The 21,504-nt window shown below is 35.9% G+C and overlaps 3 protein-coding genes and 1 long non-coding RNA gene across 4 annotated transcripts; 2 read left to right on the top strand and 2 right to left on the bottom strand.

The window, feature by feature from the left end:
* Positions 1 to 869: 869 nt before the first annotated feature.
* Positions 870 to 1,424, top strand: LOC148784465 (uncharacterized). Its single transcript, XR_016063523.1, has 2 exons — positions 870 to 1,023; positions 1,148 to 1,424. It is a non-coding gene; the product is annotated as an uncharacterized LOC148784465 (long non-coding RNA).
* A 41-nt stretch (positions 1,425 to 1,465) lies between these two features.
* On the bottom strand, positions 1,466 to 4,545 carry LOC105176608 (Ribosomal protein S10p/S20e family protein). The gene is made up of 3 exons (XM_088876930.1): positions 4,246 to 4,545; positions 4,107 to 4,157; positions 1,466 to 1,914 (listed from the first exon to the last, which is right to left on the bottom strand). Exons 1-3 carry the CDS (start codon positions 4,447 to 4,449, stop codon positions 1,603 to 1,605), a joined length of 567 nt encoding a protein of 188 aa, XP_088733056.1. The 5' UTR covers positions 4,450 to 4,545; the 3' UTR covers positions 1,466 to 1,602.
* Positions 4,546 to 5,451: 906 nt separating this feature from the next.
* On the top strand, positions 5,452 to 7,973 carry LOC105176630 (pectinesterase QRT1). The gene is made up of 5 exons (XM_011099502.3): positions 5,452 to 5,959; positions 6,715 to 6,910; positions 6,995 to 7,198; positions 7,294 to 7,526; positions 7,655 to 7,973. Exons 1-5 carry the CDS (start codon positions 5,709 to 5,711, stop codon positions 7,800 to 7,802), a joined length of 1,032 nt encoding a protein of 343 aa, XP_011097804.1. The 5' UTR covers positions 5,452 to 5,708; the 3' UTR covers positions 7,803 to 7,973.
* A 73-nt stretch (positions 7,974 to 8,046) lies between these two features.
* Positions 8,047 to 11,929, bottom strand: LOC105176607 (zinc ion binding protein). Its single transcript, XM_011099475.3, has 5 exons — positions 11,528 to 11,929; positions 10,892 to 11,087; positions 9,716 to 10,354; positions 8,770 to 8,962; positions 8,047 to 8,281 (listed from the first exon to the last, which is right to left on the bottom strand). The coding sequence occupies exons 1-4, from the start codon at positions 11,683 to 11,685 to the stop codon at positions 8,771 to 8,773; spliced, it is 1,185 nt and encodes a 394-aa protein (XP_011097777.1). The 5' UTR covers positions 11,686 to 11,929; the 3' UTR covers positions 8,047 to 8,281; position 8,770.
* Positions 11,930 to 21,504: the final 9,575 nt, after the last annotated feature.

Below are 21,504 nucleotides of genomic sequence, written 5' to 3'. Positions count from 1 at the left end.
AAATCTTGCGTATGTTTACCCAAGCTAATTTTTGTCGAATCAAACTGATTATATGATAAGGTGATACACTTGTTATGTAATTGTTCATTTTTCTTGAATTGTATATTACTAATATAATAAATATTTTTTGGGTAATAGCAAAGTGGAATGGAGCATTGATTCTGATGTGGCAGCTTAAATAGAATGAGAATGGTGAGGAGCAGAATCCAGTAGCAATGAATGCGGCGAACCTCCACCGTTGGCTGTGGAAATTACTTTTCCCACTTGTTGAGATGCCATTGGTCCACTCTTATGATGATGTTCTTGCTTTTAAGGTAAATCATAAATGTACTTGAGACAAACTCTATTTTGAATTTCATCCATCTGTGCCTACTGATTTACATTAATAGTTAGTAATAATTGATTTATTGTAATAATAATTATTATTAATCATACATATTAATGATATTAGTAAATAATGTGTATTGATTATTAATAATTGAAATTTATAATGTAATTATAATTGATTCACTAAAAGTAAATTATTACACGTGTCAATTTCTGTATCAACTTGAGCACAACCCAAGTGGGTAGCATCGATCCGTCCATTAAAGCGATATCTAATTCGATTATGTAAGTCCTCAATATCAACAAAATTGAGGAAGTATAATTTTCATCATTTCTATTCTTTTGTATTAAATATTTGTCTAATTTTGAGATGTAGTTACCATAACATATCAAAATAGATCCTAAGAACCTCACAACGTCAGACAGAGTTTTACCATTAGAGAGAATCAAATGTACTAATATTCTATGAAACTTGACATTGGTTTTTAAGGTTGGCCTTTCACATTACCAGTTAGCAATATGGAAACATCGCTATCGCTGGCTGTTCAAGTTCTTGAGAAGCCGCCTATAGAATTAGATGCCTACGCTATCGTCCTTTGTCATTAATGCACCCATCGCCATCACCATTCAGACCAATTTCTATCTTTTATTTCTTGAATCAGTCACAACTCACAAGTCTCCAATCATGTTTACCAGGTCGAGTTATTTTTAGTTACTTCAAATTTCTATAAGTTTTGAGAACATCACGCACTCTTAATCCGTGAAGGATGTACACATGGTAGATACATTGTGATCATCTAAATTTTGGTTTCCCGGATAGGTATTTTTCCTATTGGATGGTGGAGTCCCTGATTGTCGGCTGCAATTCCCCAGCTTCAGTGACGGGCAAGAATTCATCCGCGTCTGCTCTCATTTGATCTTTTTTCAGATAGTGACAGTCTAATAGTTTTTTGAGTTCAAGACCTGTTGTAGTAAAGTTTGAGCGGATTGTCCCCAAGGAGACAGACAGTAAGAGTCTCTGGTTGAGTGTCTCAATTTCCTGTACTTGCTTTTTTCGAATGACTAACAAATAATAAATATATTCATTATCAATATCAGATGGAAGAAGAGCATTAGTTTTACTGCTGAAGGCATAGCATTATATACTGACAGCGAAATTGCATTATCATTTCAAACTATCATACAACACAAAAAAATTACAACCAATTTGTACTTTTGGTCTTGCATATGCAAGGACAATCATGTCTACAAGAAACTAGAGGTTACAGCACTAGTCTAAAGCTTAACCTCCACATCAACACCGGCAGGCAAGTCAAGTTGCATCAATGAGTCAATTGTTTGGGCGGTCGGGTAAAGGATGTCGATAAGTCGTTGATGAGTTCTAATTTCAAAATGGAACCTGGCATCTTTATGCACGTGCGGAGATTTTAGGACACAGTACACTCTTTTCTTTGTTGGTAATGGTACTGGACCCATAGTCTTTGCATTTGTTGTCCTTGCAGCATCCATTATCTGCTTGCATGAGTCCTCTATCAGCGGCACCCAGTATGATCTCAATTTGATCCTAATCTTTTGCTTAGGGGCAACCTGAGTGCATAAAAAGAACTTTTAATGATATTATATATAAAAGCTTGGTTAAGGCAGAAGTTTAAGTTTAATAACCAAAAGAGTTCTGTGATTGAGTAATAAGCACTACATTCATTATTTGCCATAAAGCAACAGGAAAGTTGACGAGAGTAGAAATGAATGTTACAGAAATTATCTATAAACTATTAAATTCCACTGGTTGACTTGGATATTTACAAGTTACTTTAGCGACCTTGGGACATAATCAATGCTGCCGTAGTTATATACCTAAACTGGTCAGTAGGTCATGGTTATTGATCATAGTTAATAGCAGTTATTCTATCCAGTCAAGCCTCAGAAATCTTAGTTGCCTTGTAGACATCAGCAAGAAGGTCTTAGAGCTGGAGATGCAATTTATAATATATATGGCGCATTAGTAAAGTGTCATAAGACAGCAGGTCGTAATATGCTTAAAAAATAACCATTCAAATTAATTGTGACTAACACGACCTCCATCTCAAAGTATCTATAACAAGCAAAGATAGAGATGTTGAAGGTTCTGGCGATTGTCTCAAATCTTCTAACTGAATGAAATTAGATACAAAGATCCATAGGCTTCTTTCTCACTTGGTTAGGAGTGTTTATTTGGATCTTTTTCATCTTTTCGACGAAGCAATCAACGGGGCATATCATGTATTCATATGAATTAATGCATTCAAGTAACAATACAACCAAAATACGAAACCGAAAAGAAAAACTTGAAAATATTAGACCATGCCCAAAAGTTTTGCTAAAACTCAAATATATGCTTTGTAATTCTAAGTGGATAAAATCTTGGGATAATTACACTCTCCTGCCCTGAAGTTTGGTATATAAACACGTAGACCCCCTGTAGCTTGGAAAAATTACACCTAGCACTCTAATGTTTGCTTCCATCTAACAAATAAGTCTCTTTATTAGTCAAAATTCACTGAATTTGCTGATATTAACAAAAAACAGAGCGAAAAATTTGATATTTTTACCCTCGATTGATTTATTACTGACTTATTGCAAGTCAAACATTTTTCCCAACTAAACTAAATAGTGAAGATATACTTACTCATATGTAATTTGGTCATAAAAAGATTTTTTTTGACCTACAATAAATCAATAATAAGGTAAGTGTAGAGTTTTTTCCGATTTTTTGTTAATATCAGCAGATGGCGGTGAATTTTGATTAATAGATGAACTTATTGTTAGACGGAAGCAAACCTCAGGGGTATTAGATGTAATTTCACAAACCACAAGTGGTCTTTGTGTAATTACACCCAAACCTCAAAGGAGGGGAGTGTAATTATCCTAAAATATTTGAATGTGATTTTGATAGTATCGGGTAATCAAAACAAAACCATCCACCTTTGATTCAAAGTTATAATTCTATGAAAGAGCAGTCACTTCCTTATCTTTCGGGACATTTTAATTTCAAGTATTTTCTACTGAAAAGTCATTCGGAGCTGGCTTATTTTTCCATATTGACAGTGCTCATGCAATGCAGCAATCATATCAACAACACGTGATTCACCATCTATAACTTGGTTTTCTTTCAAAAACTTTTTTATTATTATAATAGGTGATAATTACCTATAGGTTTGCAACTTCTAGCCTCATCAAAATATATACTTTAATTCGACTTGTACGACTATAGACAGGATTCTTACTTCTGAATCCCCATCATTCTTGCATCCATAACTATAGCTGCATCAGATTCATGTCACAAGTAAGAAGAAAGGAGCTCAAATTTGATTAAGTCCCACCACCAGTTAGTAGTTATTGTTCATGGAACGGTTTACCTCAATCTACATCTCTTCAACCTCTATAACTCCCTTTCCTTCCACTAACAAACATCCTCTCATTTGCTAGTTTCATATTTTAGCACATAAGTACTGACCCACATGTGCTAGTTAAGGAAAATAATTATCACATCAACCTCGTCCAACCCCATCATACCTGTCCTATTATACTACTAACTACAGAGGAAACAAACTGCAACAGCTACAAATGCATTACGTATGCCACAACGTCACAAGCAAATCAAAGCCAATTCGTCTAGTAACCATTAGTGATAGTAATAATAATAATAAACATATTCCGACACTTGAAGCGGGAAAAAGGCCACAACAAATCAAAATCGGAAAAACAGAGCAAAAATTTCAGAGTAAAATGATATCTATTACCTTATCTGAATCTGCAGCAACACTCAACGTTGAAGAAGAAGGAGCCTCACCCTACGAACCAAAACAAGCAAATTCACAAACTCGTTTTCATAAAAATGAGAAAACCCCAAATAATAATAATAAATCTCTAATGGATAACCTCAGTTGCATCAAAGTTCGCATTGGACTCCAAGACTTCGGGAGCAGCCAAAATCCTCGAAGAGGACATCCGCGAGGGTTTCACAGCCAGCAACTTGGAGGGAATTGAAGCAGGGAAAGAGAGCTGGGGCCTGGTAGAAATACCAGAGGAATTGCATACCGAGAACGCCATCGTCGAGACAGAAGACGAAGAAATTGAAGCCATTGCCGATTCTGAAGCCTCTTCTCCTCTGCCGCTGGGGATTTGAATTTGGGTATCAAAGGAATGAAACTGCACCGGGAAGCTCTCAACAGTAGCTTTATCCACAAGTCTGATTTTTAATTTTTATTTTTCTTTTTGATAGGCTGGAGCGATAATTCTTGGGCCCAAAAATAAAACTGGGGGCCCATATTAAATTGGGCTCAACTCCCTTCTTTGGTGGGCCTGGCCTTTTTCAATTTTGTAGGCCCACTAAATTGCTTATTTGCAAAACTCAACATTCTTCTAACTCCACCATAATTTGTCGATAATTTTTTGGCCTAGTGGTTAAGGTTAAAATTCCATAAATTAGTTTAAAATTATAGGTTCGAATCTTACTGAATATGTGATGTATTTCTCAATTCATTGTAATTTTTTATTTTATATTTTTAATTATATTGATGTATTGATTGAATCAATGTATTGTCCAGTCACTCAAATTTATTCAAATATTGATGTAATAATATAATTATCAATTCTACCTAAATTATAAAAAAAAAAAAAAGAAAAAACTCTACCATAATTTGTTGAGAAACACTAATTTTGACTTATGAGATCATGTAGTGATGAACCCAACTTTATTAAAAAAGAAATATGGTATGATATATTAGGTGAGAGAGAGAGATCTAATACACATGGAAGTTTACATATAGAGATTGGATTTTCTATTCTGATTAATATTATATTTTATATTTCATGTAATATACACAGGATATATATATATATATATATATATATATAAGATTACATTATTCACTTCAATTAAGGAAAAATTATTATTATTTTGTAATTTTAATTCTATAAATACAAACGAATGACAATTTTAATTTTGCATGAATCAATTTTGGCCAACTTCGTTTTGTAATTTTCAAAATTCGACAGATTGAACACAAAAACAACCCAAAAAATGCACATAACCAGCTCAATTGAGTTCACTTTTCCAGTCATCTTAGCAAACTTGGTCCGGACAAACCAAATTTTTATATTACATGACAGAATTGCTAAAACTGGCACCCTCCATACTTAGAGAATTAAAATGGCAACTTTCCATTTACGTTAAACATGCACACAAACACACACATGGCAAGAAAAACTCTACATATATTTATTGCCATGATCACTTCTTCTTCTTCTTCTCATTACTCATCAACTGATAATGATTGTGGTGCAGTAATTGTTGTTTCTTGATTGTACCTTAATTGGATACACGAAAACCCCTTTGGGCGATGAATCTGTCAGGTTTGAGTGGTGGCTTTCTGGTTGTACTTCTGGTGGTATGGACAGGAACCCAAGTGGTGTTCGGACAATATTGTAACGGGAATTACATAACGTGGGATGACTTGAAAGTGGATGATGGAGCTATAGTGGTTGATAAGAATGGTGGTGGAGATTCGGTGACAGTGCAAGCTGCAGTTGATATGGTGCCCGAAAATAATGCACATAGAGTTAAAATTCACATTCTTCCTGGAGTTTACAGGTCTCAAAAACATCACCTTTTTGTTTTTGATTTTGTGTTTTTTTTTTTTATTTGTTCATATCGCATGTTGTTGTGTATGTGTGTTTTCTAGGCGGTGGGAGTTGTTTTCTAGTTGTACATCGAGGTCGATTCTTACTGACAACCCATGTTTAAAACTTTAAAGTTAGATTTATTGGGTGGGTTTTAACTCTTTTATTCCAATTTCACTTATTAAAATGAATAGATATGATACACTTGTCATGTAATTGATCATATTTTTTTTTAATTTTATATCAATTACATGACAAATGTATTGCATTATTTACAAATAACCTTAAATAAATTCACTTAGCAAGAGTTTGATTATTTTCACTGTATACCAATTGATCGGCATTCTTTCAGTGTTGCTAGTCTCATAATTTTTTTTTCCTTTTATTTTATTACTAATTTTCACCTTTGTTCCTACTATTTTCAAGTGATGATACTATTCATTTTAAATAATTATTTACTATTCATATTTTTCATTCAGAATTATTATTTTTATGTCAATTCTTTTCAAATTATTATTTTCTCTTAAACTTTGTTTTCTCTCTATTTCAAGTATTATATTCATTTTCCTTCATTTGTGGAAAAGCCAATCACATAAATACATACAACAAAATGCACCACCTATATAATTATTTATATTCTTTTAAATATTTTTACACACCCATCGAGTGTGTCGTACAACCCTGATCGCCAGAATAATCTGACAACATTCTTGAAATCTTATGCAGTGAAAAGGTTCATATTCCTAAATCAAAGCCATACATTTCACTCATCGGGTACCAAGACAAAGCAACCGAAACAGTCATAACATGGCATGACAAAGCTTCCGATGATGACGGGAAAGGGGGCCAGATCGGGACGTGGAATTCATCCTCCGTCATAGTAGAATCAGACTATTTTTGTGCAGCTGGGATCACATTCCAGGCATTATAGAACCTCTCAGTCCATCACTTAATGTATAATAAAACTACAACAAACCTCAATTTTTCTGTCTGTTTCCCTTAGCAGAACACAGTAGTTGCTCCAATTGGTGGCCAGGGATACCAAGCTGTAGCATTGAGGATAGCAGGCGACAAGGCCGTGTTTTACAAAGTCAGGTTTCTGGGATCACAGGACACACTTCTGGATGAAACCGGAACACATTATTTCTACCAGTGTTTCATTCAGGGATCCACAGATTTCATATTTGGCAACGGAAGATCACTGTATCAGGTATCTCAACCATTGTCATCGATCTGTCTCTTGTATTTTCATTTCATCTGATTTTTTTTTAAATACTAAATTTGTTGAGTAAATGATGCTTACAGGAATGCACACTGTCTGTTGTGGGGAATGCATTTGCTATAGCAGCTCAGAGTAGGAACTCGGCTGACGATGATTCAGGCTTCTCGTTTGTGAACTGCACCGTCAGTGGAACTGGACCTGTGTACTTGGGCAGAGCCTGGGGGGATTACTCAAGAGTGATATATTCGTATACCGAATTAGACATAGACATTAAAACAGAAGGATGGTCGGACATTGGAGTTCCGTCTGGACACAGGTATGGTATTCGGTTCTGATATAAGATAATTACATTGACTCCTCATGAAGTCCAAACTTTATACAAAAGAACTCCTTATATAAAGAAAACCCTGGAATTTTATGTCATGTATGTGTTTGTTCATGCAGTACTTTGGTGCTTGGAGAGTACGAGTGCAGAGGGAAGGGAGCAGACAGAGGAGGAAGAGTCGGGTGGTCAAAAGGGATGAGCTACAAGGAAGCTAAACCTTATCTAGATTCAACATTCATAAGTGGGGAACTATGGCTGGAACTCTAAGTTACAATCTCCGGTGGCAAAATGATTTCATGTGAATCGAGTTCTATCAGTTTATAGAGTATTTGTTTTTTCTTTCTTTTTTCCTTCACAATCAAAATTTATATTATAATTTCACGAATGTTTTCGTTAAACATTCTGAGTTTTATGTAAGCGACTAGCGTAAATTGCACTAAACCCTTTTTCTTTTTTCCACAAGTACCAAAATTCATTCATTCAGATGCAAGCGACTAGACGACACACCGCCTGGCTTCAAAATTTCATTGAAATATAACTGAGACAGCTGTCAAAATATACTTTGTGGTTTGTGCTTTTCACAACATGAATTCCATAGTGTTCAGGTATGTTGAAACAAGTTCTATTACCCCGAGAGCCAAAAAATGAGTCAAACATAATCCATGGCGAACTTGCATATGATTAAAAGAGTGTTGAATGAGAAATGCACCATCCCGCTACTTCTCTAAGCCCTTTCACCAATCAATCTGAAACAAAGTATCAAGTATTAGTGCCCTAGTTTCCAATTTGTTCTCAAGAAATACAGAAAAAAACAAGTTTAGGGGAAGCAGAAGAAAAGAAAATAAAACAGCAAAAATACGAGATTAAACTGACATGTTATAAAGGCTTTCTGCAACCATAGAGAGAAAGCAGTCAATCTACTCCACTTTTGAGCTTTCAGAGTATTTGATTATATTATTTTAACATAAAATTGCCATGTATTCAGGACAAGAACCTATATCACTCAGTTGAGCTTAGCATGAGCTGTAAAAACCCACTTACATGCGATTTGATCACTTTCACCAAAATCTACTTCCAGTGAAAAACGGTGCAGAACATACAATATATCAAAATGCAACTGAAATGAGCAGCCACAGGAAGACAACTAAAAAAATATCACCACAATGAAGGAATCAAAACATTGGAATAAATTGCTCAACTATGGATACAAAAATTATCAGCAGTTAAATTTTACCTCAAGTGCCAAGATTGGGTGATGAAGTAGCTACAGGTGGACCATATGAATATCTCCAAGCTCCACATGCAGCACATTTTTCCATCTTCGAATCATTTTCCAAAGTACAAAATTTACATGACCAGATCACTGTTTTCAGCTTATCATCTTTGGGCTTTTGGGTTCTGCAAAGCTCACATACTGGAGCTAATGGCTGCATAATCACCAAAACAATTCATCAGCTACATAGGATGAGGGCAAAAGACATTATTACATATGCCAATTTCTTGAAGAATAAAGAGAGGGTCAACAAGCTATAAAGAACCGCTTAGCACATGATTTTCCATGCTACAAATCTACAGAATGGTAAGAGCCACCTAATTCACCTACATCATCTATAAGATTATGCTAAAAAATTTCATGCGAATGCCGATAAAACTTGGGACAAATGAGATACAACTTACAAGCAAGTATTAGAAGTTGGTCAATTTATGTAAAAATGATGTCAAACACACATATCGCAGAACACATGGAGATGTAACTAGATACAAGTGGAAGCAAGTAAAGACAGAAGAAACAGTTAAGAACAAACTTCTTTCACTAACTCTGATTTAGCTATTTAAGTTCACCCGAGGAGATAGTCTCAACCATTTAATATTTTGCATTCAGTATAATCAAGAGTTCTCAAGCTATTGGTTACAGTTAACTAGTTACTATCAAGTGAAATGCATAGTTGAAAGACAGCATTTGATGCCACTTACTTGTCTGTTGTAGCAAGCCCATCTATTACTGAGAGCTTGAATACTCAGCTATACAGACTACAAACCCTATATAGCATGATATATACAGATAAACAGATGCAAAATAAATGCAGAAGAAAGACAGATTTCTCACATAATGGTGAGTCAGGGGAGAAAAAACACCAGAAACATGAAAAGGAAGAAAAACAAAAGAGCATTTAACTCACTGGGTTCAGCAACGTGCATGCTCTACATTGCCATGTGCGACATTGGTCATCATGGATCAGATCATGGCTAGATATGGATGTGGAAGTTGAAGCTTCTGTAGACAAATCTCTTTGGTAATTCTTATTAGGAGGTATTTCATGTGAACGGAACATGGATCCTGATTTCGAAACAGGTTTATCCAGGTCTATGACACTGGATTCTTGTTCACCATTGTTAGACTCGAGTACAGAAACATCATCTGATTCTCTCCTTCTTTTCCAAGATTTTACCTTCATATCCAGTCCATCAAGTGCAGTGCTTGGAATCTCCGAACAGCATCCTCTATCTGAAGATTCATCTTCTTCGGATACATCATAGAATTCTGAGCCACACCAGATATTATCCTGTAATCTTCTTTCAGCTGCCATTGCAGCAGCCTGCATAGGACTAAGTGCAACCATAATAGAACTATCACCACCAATTCTCTTAGGTCCTGAAGGCAGCAAGGATCCAAGACGAGCCCTATTTTCTGCGGCAGTCAACACAGCCTGGTGAAGAGATGAAAGAGGTTTACGGGAGACTCCACCCAAACGCCTTCCAGGAAGATCAAACCCCTGTCCTGAACCACTTATCCCTTTGTTTATGAGGTCTTCGCATTCCTATGGACATTGTGGATCACATTCAAGTCAAACAAGTCACATTCGCCATTTAAATATGTTGATTACTTATCTTTACAAACAACTTTTGACTATTTTAAATACTGAAGAAAACTAAAATGGCTGCCAGCTAAAGTTCGTGAGATGAGGTCGATATGAACACCAATGATGACCAAGTTCGTTATGCATTTAATATGTATGGAAAGAAGTAAACAGATAAGGTAAACAAACCGGGCCCAAGCAAATCTTATTCTGAAAAATGCAGGCTGCCAACTCAAAAGGTGTTCCCAAACATTCTTCATTTTGTAATTACCAGCCTTGCAAAAGACCATCAATTGCATATGGAGATAAAATTGAGACAAAAGGAAACCCACAACCCACCTCCCCAATCTTGGAAGAGCATTTTCATAGTTCTTAATTCTGGTATCATGAAAAGCTTAGTTATTTCTTCTTAAACTATAGGGATCATCATATGCACTCTCCTCAAACCAGCATAAGCACACATAACACTGGTGTACCACCATGTAAGCCGGCATATACCTTTCGAAGTTCATCCCAAAGCTTGTAGAAGTTGGCATTATGCGGGCCATGAGCATTGTGGCATAGTTCATGGAGCATTGTATCCAGGACCTCATGGAAAGGAAGGAATTCCTCGTCTTTGTTTGCCCTCCTAAGCCTCAATTTTACATGTATACCGCGTCCTACATTCAAGCCCAGAAGACGCCCATTTTGCGGACTGCAAAATGTAGATTCCAAAATATACTACATGGTACGAGATAATGAACCAAACAAGCATAGTTTTGACTGGACATATCATGTAAACCGTTTGAATTGCGTTGCTCCACATTTATTGATTTAAAAAAAAAAAAAAGGCAGAAGTATGAGAAGATTCAGATATCCATCATAATAATTGAAATTGGAGCTGAAAACTGGCACCCATGCAGCTGAAATCTTCAACCGAAAATTAGACTAAACAATTGCAATGAAATGCGATATGATAGATAGAAATCGTTAAATCCCAAATCCTCCAATCCAAACAATCAAAGGATGTAGCTTCAATTGCAAATTCATAAAATAAAGAATATAAAAACCACAAGTTCGTAATTCTTTTTGCATGTCCTGTAATTCTCTATTTGATTACCAAAACACATACATGAAAAGCAGTAAAGTTGATACCAGAACTCAGAAAGCACTTTGACCCTCCAATTGTGTTTACGCATGATGGGCTGGACCTGATTTGCGACTCTGTCTAAAATCTTCCGGGCCTCTTCTTCTTTAGGTTTTCTCTTCAGCGTTTTGATTTCCCATATTTTGTTGAGATCGCCGGAATTCATTTCTTACAACCTTCAACCAAAACCCTAATCGGAGGTGCGCTGGTCTTCCTCGATTCGGAGAACAACAAGATATCCGTGCCCGCAGCAGAGATAACTACCGGAATCGGATTACGGAATTCATGGAGCACTGGGAGTTTTTGCGTTCCGATGGGTTCAGTGCCAATGCCACGATGAACGAAAACCTTTGATACAAATGAAAATGGCGCGATTCCTAAAATACAAAAAGCATTTTTGTGTAGCAGTGGGGTGTCTTGCCCCTACTTATTCCAATATTTTTGAAAATTTGTAAAAACTTAACTTATGGGCCAAATTGCATTTTTTATCCTGCACGACCGGTGATGTTGCACTTTTAATTTCGTAATTTATAAAATTAATATTTTTCTTTCTCACTTAATTAAAATATTTTCAAAATATTGCCTCAAAATCTAATAAATTTGATCTCACAATATTCGTGGCATAGAAGATAAAAGCAATACCTCACTTTTTCTATATTCAAAATAGAAGTAAAACATGTTCTACAGTGACACACACACCCTCCGCACACGCACACACATACCACACACGCACGCACACCCCACACACACACACACAACACGCACACATACACACCCACACACCACACACACTCACACACACCCACAGACACAAAGAAAAAGACGCACAAACAAGGAAATGGAAAAGTCGGAACAAGGAGGGGGCATCATTCAGCAAAACTTCTCAAGTTTGTAGTCGATAAAATTGAAAAAGAAATACAGTAGCTGATTAGAACATATAAAAGTATATTCTTGGACATCAAGATCTCAACAGAAACCTGCTACACCAGATCATGATTTTCAAAGAGGTTGATCGAGAAACTGGATAATATTAATCATTAAATCATTGACCTAATGTAATTACATAAATAAAACATACTAGAAAATGCTACAACCTTCGTTGCTCCAATAATAGCACTGGATTCAAAGGAGCAGCAATAGTTAGGCTCTTCTTGATGCCCACAGGCAGGCTTCCCCCAAAGCATGGAACAACAACCAACAAGTAAAACAACTTTAAACTCAAAAAAAATTCCAAAGCATTACTGTAATATTTCAACTAACAGGACCGATCACATGTCCGAATCACACATAGCATACTCAGTAAATATCAGAATTCTTACAACCAGAAGAACAAAGCAATTAAAGGATACCTTACATCTAACTGAAAAACAACAAATGCACCAAACTAATGCATTGTCCACTAAGCTAAAGTGATTTTCATCAAGAAGCTCATCAACCACCAGATTAAAGATTGAATAAGGCAAACTTAACAGCAGTTTAGAGGAACCTTAAAAGCACAAGACATATCACCCACTGTAGAAACTAGTCCTGTTCATTGCGATATTTCTTGCTCTTCTTCTCAGACCGCTTCTTGCCCCTACCCACTCGCGAATCATCTGAAGTACTGACGTGGGAATCAGAGTCTGAATATGCCTTCTTGCTCCTCCTTTTATGCCGCAGATCAGCAGAATCATCAGAAGAATCATCATCTAAATGATGGTGACTCCTCCTCCTCATCTTCTCCTTCCTACTCTTCCTCTTTCTTCGCCTGCGCTTCAATTCCTGCAATTTACCTGATTCAGAAGAAAAGTCCCTTCGATTCCTTAAAAACAAAAACAAAAAAGAAATAGAAAGTACCTTTAAGGTAATCTAATTACCCATACTGCTCAAAAGCAACATTAGATCATAAAGTAAACCAAAATAAAGAAATGCTATGAATACATGGGATGGTTAACAGAAAGCAATTAGCATTGAATTAGTTTTGTATTTACTAAGGCATTTCAGCAAAAGTCCAAGCGGCAAGAAATATAAATCACACAAGAAGCCTCAATCTTTAACAAAGTTAGCGTAAAAACTTGTAATGAATTTTGATTACTTTATGAAACTTACCTCTCTTCCAAAAAGTTAAAGCTATTGTCTCCTTCCAGTAAAGGAATCATTCACTTTCTAAAGAAGAGCAACAAGAACATATGTTCCATTTATCAAGCAACACCATAGATTTAACAACTTATAGACCTAATATCCTGGTTTCTACAATACCAAAACAACATTATTGGAAAATTGTTATCACTCAAATATGTATGAAACTGCCCATAAGTACTTAAAGGCAGAAAAATAACAGAAACTTGGGCAAGTGAATGATTAGTTTTTTACCTGATAAACAGTAAGTCACATGTAAGGACAAACATGAGTCAAGCATCAGCTACAACATATATAACTGATTAATTGTTCCTGAGCAAAAGGACCATTCTCCCTCTTCCATTTGAGTACTTAAAAATCAAGGTGATGCTACAGAAACTACCATGTGATTTAAGGGTAAAAATTATAGAAACCGCTATTAGCAGGAAGGAAATAAAAAAGGCTAAACGCACCAAAGTCGGGGTTCAAAACTGCAATATTTTGTAGTGGTCGTTGGCAACTAATTCAAAAATTGATTAGCAGATCATAACCACTCAAGGTATTAATCAGATTTTATCAATTCTCCACTCATTTTCTCTCACTATATCCCCTCTAGTAAAGTAAATCAATTCAAGACAACTCTTGCTAATGAGATATATTTGAAGGAAAAAAGAAGATGGACAATCCATTCTCTCCTGTCCTGTTATTGCTCTTCATTTCAATAAATACTCATTCATATTAGGTAATAAAAAATGAGAACACACATTATGCAAGCACACAAAAATGTTACAAAAGAAAATAAATAGACCACAAAGACACAAAATACCCGTAATGAACATAAAATGTTCCAAAACTATGGTGACATCCTACACGAGATAAAGGATTGTGTAGATAGAAATGAAGACTTAGAAATTAAAGGAGAATGGCAAATGTAACAAGACGGAGATGACATTCGTTGGCGTAGAAGATAAAGGCAACACATCTCTTCTTCAATGTTCAAAATAGAAGTAAAACATGTTCTACAGTGACACGCGCACACACACACACACACATACATACACACACACACCGCACATGCACACACACACACACCCCCACCACACGCACACACCCCACACACACATGCAAACACACACTCACACACCACATGCACTCACAGACACAAACACACAAAAAACAAGACGCACAAATAAGGAAATGGAAAAGTCGGAACAAGGAGGGGGCATCATTCAACAAAACTTCTCAAGTTTTTGGTCGATAAAATTGAAAAAGAAATATAGTAGTTGATTAGAACATATAAAAATATATTCCTAGACTTCATGATCTCAACAAAAACCTACTACACCAGATCATGATTTTCAGAGAGGTTGATCCAGAAATTGGATAATATTAATCAAAAAATCATTGCCCTAATGCAATTACATAAAAAAAAGACACTAGGAAATGCTGCAACCTTAATTGCTCCAATATTAGTACTGGGTTCAAAGGAGCAGCAATAGTTAAACTCTTCTTGATCCCCACAGGCAGGCTTCCCCCAAAGCATGGAATAGCAACCAACAAGTAAAACAACTTTAAACTCAAAGAAATTCCAAAGCATTACTGCAATATTTCAACTAACAGGACCGATCACACGTCGTAATCACACATAGCATACTCAGTAAATATCATAATTCTTACAACCAAAAGAACAAAGCAATTAAAATGATAAATTACATCAAATTAAAAAATAGCAAATGCACCAAACTAATGTATTGTCCACTAAGCTAAAGTGATTTTCATCAAGAAGCTCATCAACCACCAGATTAAAGATTGAATAGGGCATACTTAGCAGCAAATTAGAGGAACCTTAAAAGCACAAGACATATCACCCACTATAGAAGCTAGTCCTCTTCATGGCGATGTTTCCTGCTCTTCTTCTCAGACTGCTTCTTGCCCCTACCCACTCGCGAATCATCTGAAGTACTGACGTCGGAATCAGAGTCTGAATATGCCATCATGCTCCTCCTTTATGCCGCAAATCAGGAGAAACATAAGAAGAATCATCATCTGAATGATGGTGACTCCTCCTCCTCCTCTTCTCCTTCCTACTCTTCCTCTTTCTTCGTCTGCGTTTCAATTCCTACAATTTACCTGATTTAGAAGAAAAAGTGCCTTCAATTCCATAAAAAGAAAAACAAAAGAGAAATAGAAAAATACCTTCAATTAAATCTAATTGACCATACTGCTCAGAAGCAACATTAGATCATAAAGTAAACCAAAATAAAAAATGCTATGAATACATGGGATGGTTAACAGAAAGCAATTAGCACTGGGTTAGCTTTTGTATTTACTAAGGCATTTCAGCAAAAGCCAAGCGACTAGAAACTTAAAACACACAAGACGCCTCAACCTTTAACAAAGTTAGCATTAAAATATGTAATGGATTTTGATTACTTCATGAAACTTACCTCTCTTCCAAAAAGTTAAAGATAGTGTCTCACTTCTTCTATGTTCAAAATAGAAGTAAAACATGTTGTACAGTGACACACACACACAAACACACCCCGCAAACGCACACACCACACGCACACACACACCGCACACACCACATGCACACACACACACACCACACATACACTCACACACACACACACACACACACACAGCAAACGCACACACACACACACCCCGAACATTCACACACACACTCACAGACACACACAAAAAAAAGGCGCACAAAGAAGAAAATGGAAAAGTCGGAACGAGGAGGGGGCATCATTCAGCAAAACTTCTCAAGTTTGTGAACAATAAAATTGAAAAAGAATGCAGTAGCTGATTTGAACATATAAAAATACATTCCTGGATATCATGATCTCAACAGAAACTTGCTATACCAGATCATGATTTTCAGAGAGGTTGATCCAGAAACTGGATAATATTAATCAAAAAATCATTTTCCTAATGCAATTACATAATAAAACACACTAGGAAATGCTGCAACCTTCTTTGCTCCAATATTAGCACTGGGTTGAAAGGGGCAACAATAGTTAAGCTCTTCTTGATGCCCACAGGCAGGCTTCCCCCAAAGCATGGAATAGCAACCAACAAGTAAAACAACTTTAAACTCAAAAAAATTCCAAAGCATTACTGCAATATTTCAACTAATAGGACCGATCACATGTCGGAATCACACATAGCATATTCAATAAATATCAGAATTCTTACAACCAGAAGAACAAAGCAATTAAAATGATAAATTACATCAAATTGAAAAACAGCAAATGCGTCAAACTAATGTATTGTCCAATAAGCTAAAGCGATTTTCATCAAAAAACTCATCAACCACCAGATTAAAGATTGAATAAGGCATACTTACCAGCAGTTTAGAGGAACCTTAAAAGCACAAGATATATCACCCACTATAGAAGCTAGTCCTCTCCATGGCGATATTTCCTGATCTTCTTCTCAGACCGCTTCTTGCCCCTACCCACTCGCGAATCATCTGAAGTACTGACGTTGGAATCAGAGTCTAAATATGCCTTCTTGCTCCTCCTTCATGCCGCAAATCAGGAGAATCATAAGAAGAATCATAATCTGAATGATGGTGACTCATCCTCCTCTTCTCCTTCCTACTCTTCCTCTTTCTTCGTCTGCATTTCAATTCCTGTAATTTACCTGATTTAGAAGAAAAGTGCTTTCAATTCCTTAAAAAGAAAAACAAAAAAGAAATAGAAAAATACCTTCAATTAAATCTAATTACCCATACTGCTCAAAAAAGCAACATTAGATCATAAAGTAAACCAAAACAAAAAAAGCTATTAATACATGAGATGGTTAACAGAAAGCAATTAGCACTAAGTTAGCTTTGTATTTACAAAGGCATTTCAACAAAAGCCAAGCGACTAGAAACATAAATCACACAAGACGCCTCAACCTTTAACAAAGTTAGCATAAAAACATGTAATGGATTTTGATTACTTCATGAAACTTACCTCTCTTCCAAAGAGTTAAAGATAGTGTCTCACTTCTTCTATGTTCAAAATAGAAGTAAAACATGTTCTACAGTAACACACAGGCGTACACCGCGCAAACGCACACACACACACACCGCACACACACACAAAAAGGCGCACAAACAAGGAAATGGAAAAGCCAGAACAAAGAGAGGGCATCATTCAGCAAAACTTCTAAAGTTTGTGGACGATAAAATTGAAAAAAAAATGCAGTGGCTGATTAGAACATATAAAAATATATTCCTGGACATCATGATCTCAACAGAAACTTGCTACACCAGATCATGATTTTTAGAGAGGTTGATCCAGAAACTGGATAATATTAATCCAAAAATCATTGCCCTGATTCAATTACATAAATAAAACACACTAGAAAATGCTGCAACCTTCTTTGCTCGAATATTAGCACTGGGTTGAAAGGGGCAACAATAGTTAAGCTCTTCTTGATGCCCACAGGCAGGCTTCCTCCAAAGCATGGAATAGCAACCAACAAGTAAAACAACTTTAAACTCAAAAAAATTCCAAAGCATTACTGCAATATTTCAACTAATAGGACCGATAACATATCAGAATCACACATACCATATTCAGTAAATATCAGAATTCTTACAACCAGAAGAACAAAGCAATTAAAACGATACATTACATCAAACTGAAAAACAACAAATTCACCAAACTAATGTATTATCCACTAAGCTAAAGTTATTTTCATCAAGAAGCTCATCAACCACCACATTAAAGATTGAATAGGGCATACTTAGCAGCAGTTTAGAGGAACCTTAAAAGCACAAGATATATCACCCACTGTAGAAGCTAGTCCTCTTCATGGCGATCTTTTCTGCTCTTCTTCTCATACCGCTTCTTGTCCTACCCACTCACGAATCATCTGAAGCGCCGACGTCGGAATCAGAGTCTGAATATGCCTTCTTGCTCCTCCTTTATACCGCAAATCAGGAGAATCATAAGAACAATCATCATCTGAATGATGGTGACTCCTCATTCTCCTCTTCTCCTTCCTGTTCTTCCTCTTTCTTCGTCTGCGTTTCAATTCCTGCAATTTACCTGATTCAGAAGAAAAGTGCCTTCAATTCCATAAAAAGAAAAATAAAAAAGAAATAGAAAAATACCTTCAAGGTAATCTAACTACCCATACTGCTCAAAAGTAACATGAGATCAGAAAGTAAATCTAAATCCAAAATACTATGAATGCATGGGATGGTTAACAAAAAGCAATTAGCACTGGGTTAGCTTTGTATTTACTAAGGCATTTCAGCAGAAGTCCAAGCGACAAGAAACATAAATCACACAAGACACCTAAACCTTTAACAAAGTTAGCATAAAAACTTGTAATGGATTTTGATTATTTCATGAAACTTACCTCTCTCCAAAAAGTTAAAGCTAGTGTCTCCTTCTAGTAAAGAAATCATTCACTTTCTAAAGAAGAGCCACAAGAACATATGTGTCATTTATCAAGCAACACCACAGATTCAACAACTTATAGGCGTAGTATTCAAGTTTTTGCAATACCAATACCATATTACTAGAAAACTGTTACCACTCAAATATGTATCAAACTGCCCATAAGTACCTGAAGGCAGAAAAATAACAGAAACTTGGGCAGGTGAAACATAAATCACACAAGACGCCTCAACCTTTAACAAAGTTAGCAGAAAAACTTGTAATGGATTTTGATTATTTCATTAAACTTACCTCTCTCCAAAAAGTTAAAGGTAGTATCTCCTTCCAGTAAAGAAATCATTCACTTTATAAAGAAGAGCCACAAGAACATATGTGTCATTTATCAAGCAACACGACAGATTCAACAACTTATAGGCCTAATATCCGTGTTTTTGCAATACCAAAACCACATTACTAGAAAACTGTTACCACTCAAATATGTATGAAACTACCCATAAGTACCTGAAGGAATAAAAATAACAGAAACTTGGGCAGGTGAATGATTAATTCTTTACTTGATAAACAGTAAGCCACATGTAAGCACAAGCATAAGTCAAGCATCATTACAGCATATATAACTGATTAATTATTTCTGAGCAAAAGGACCATTCTCCCTCTTCCATGCGAGTACCCAAAAATCAAGGTGATGCTATAGAAACTACCATGTGATTCAAGGGTAAAAATTATAGAGACTGTTATTAGCATGAAGGAAATCAAAATGGCTACGCGCACTAAAGTCAGGGTTCAAAACTACAACATTTTGTAGTGGTCGCTGTCAACCAATTCAAGAATTGGTTGGTAGATCATAACCACCCAAGGCATTTATCAGATTTTAGCAATCCTCCACTTATTTTCTCTCACTATATCCCCTCTAGTAAAGTAAATCAATCCAAGATCACTTTTGCTAACAAGATATATTGAAAGGAAAAAAGAAGAGGGACAATGCACTCTCTTCTGTCCTGTTATTGCTTTTTATTTCAATAAATACTCATTCATATCAGATAAATAAAAATGAGAATACACATCTATACAAACACACAAAAATGTTACAAATGATATAAATAGACCAAAAAGACACACAATACCTTTAATGAGCATATAATATTGCGATGTGACATCCAGCACGAGAAAAAGGGTTGTGTAGATATAAATGAAGACTTAGAAATTGAAGGAGAATGACAAATGTAACAAGACGCAAATAGCATTCGTTGGTGTAGAAAATAAAAGCAACACCTCACTTCTTCTATATCCAAAATGAAAGTAAAATATGTTCTACAGTGACACACACACGTAGACGCACACACCCCACACACACACACACACGCACACCACACACAGTCTCTCTCTCTCTCACACACACACACCCACCCACACACACACACCACACACAGTCCTAGACACACACACACACACGAAAAAAGACGCACAAACAAGAAAATAGAAAAACCGAAACAAGGAGGGGGCATCATTCAGCAAAACTTGTCGAGTTTGTGTTCACTACGGGTATTGAGTGTTTTTGTGGTCTATTTATTTTTTTTATAATATTTTTGTGTGCTTGCATAGATGTGTATTCCCATTTTTCTTTACCTGATATGAATGATATTTATTGAAATGAAGAGCAATAACATGACAGGAGAGAGTGTATTGTCCCTCTTCTTTTTTTTTTTAATATATCTCGTTAACAAGAGTGATCTTGGATTGATTTACTTTACTAGAGGGGATATAGTGAGAGAAAATGAGTGGAGGATTGATAAAATCTGATAAATGCCTTGGGTGCCTATGATTTGTTAACCAATTCTTGAATTGGTTGCCAGCGACCACTACAAAATGTTGTAGTTTTGAACTCTGACTTTGATGCGTTTAGCCATTTTGATTTCCTTCCTGCTAATAGCGGTCTCTATAATTTTCACCCTTGAATCACATGGTAGTTTCAGTAGCATCACCTTGATTTTTGAGTACTCGCATGGAAGAGGGAAAATGATCATTTTCCTCAGGAACAATTAATCAGTTATATATGTTGTAGTTGATGCTTGACTCATGCTTGTGTTTACATGTGGCTTACTATTTATCAGGTAAAGAACTAATCATGCACCTGCCTAAGTTTCTGTTATTTTTCTGCCTTCAGGTACTTATGGGCAGTTTCATACATATTTCAGTGGTAATAGTTTCCTAGTAATGTGGTTTTGGTATTGCAAAAACCAGGATTTTAGGCCTATAAGTTGTTGAATCTGTGGTGTTGCTTGATAAATGGCACAAATGTTCTTGTGGCTCTTCTTTATAAAGTGAATGATTCCTTTACTGAAAGGAGACACTAGCTTTAACTTTTTGGAAGAGAGGTAAGTTTCATGAAATAATCAAAATCCATTACAAGTTTTTATACTAACTTTCTTAAAGATTGAGGCGTCTTGTTGATTTATGTTTCTTGTCGCTTGGGTTTT

The sequence above is a fragment of the Sesamum indicum genome, linkage group LG13, assembly GCF_026168435.1.
Source record: "Sesamum indicum cultivar Baizhima isolate 11 linkage group LG13, ASM2616843v1, whole genome shotgun sequence".
Taxonomy (NCBI): domain Eukaryota; kingdom Viridiplantae; phylum Streptophyta; class Magnoliopsida; order Lamiales; family Pedaliaceae; genus Sesamum; species Sesamum indicum.
This window is presented reverse-complemented; position numbering and strand designations above follow the sequence as displayed.

Coding starts and splice junctions, on each gene's coding strand:
- LOC105176608 (XM_088876930.1), bottom strand. CDS start 4,449: ATGGCTTCAATTTCTTCGTCTTCTGTCTCGACGATGGCGTTCTCGGTA. Junction 4,158..4,245: donor CGAACTTTGATGCAACTGAG/GTTATCCATTAG, acceptor TTTGGTTCGTAG/GGTGAGGCTCCTTCTTCTTC. Junction 1,915..4,106: donor TTGCTGCAGATTCAGATAAG/GTAATAGATATC, acceptor TTATGCACTCAG/GTTGCCCCTAAGCAAAAGAT.
- LOC105176630 (XM_011099502.3), top strand. CDS start 5,709: ATGAATCTGTCAGGTTTGAGTGGTGGCTTTCTGGTTGTACTTCTGGTG. Junction 5,960..6,714: donor ATTCTTCCTGGAGTTTACAG/GTCTCAAAAACA, acceptor AATCTTATGCAG/TGAAAAGGTTCATATTCCTA. Junction 6,911..6,994: donor CAGCTGGGATCACATTCCAG/GCATTATAGAAC, acceptor TTCCCTTAGCAG/AACACAGTAGTTGCTCCAAT.
- LOC105176607 (XM_011099475.3), bottom strand. CDS start 11,685: ATGAATTCCGGCGATCTCAACAAAATATGGGAAATCAAAACGCTGAAG. Junction 10,355..10,891: donor TTTGGGATGAACTTCGAAAG/GTATATGCCGGC, acceptor CAATGTCCATAG/GAATGCGAAGACCTCATAAA. Junction 8,963..9,715: donor CATGCACGTTGCTGAACCCA/GTGAGTTAAATG, acceptor GTGATTATGCAG/CCATTAGCTCCAGTATGTGA.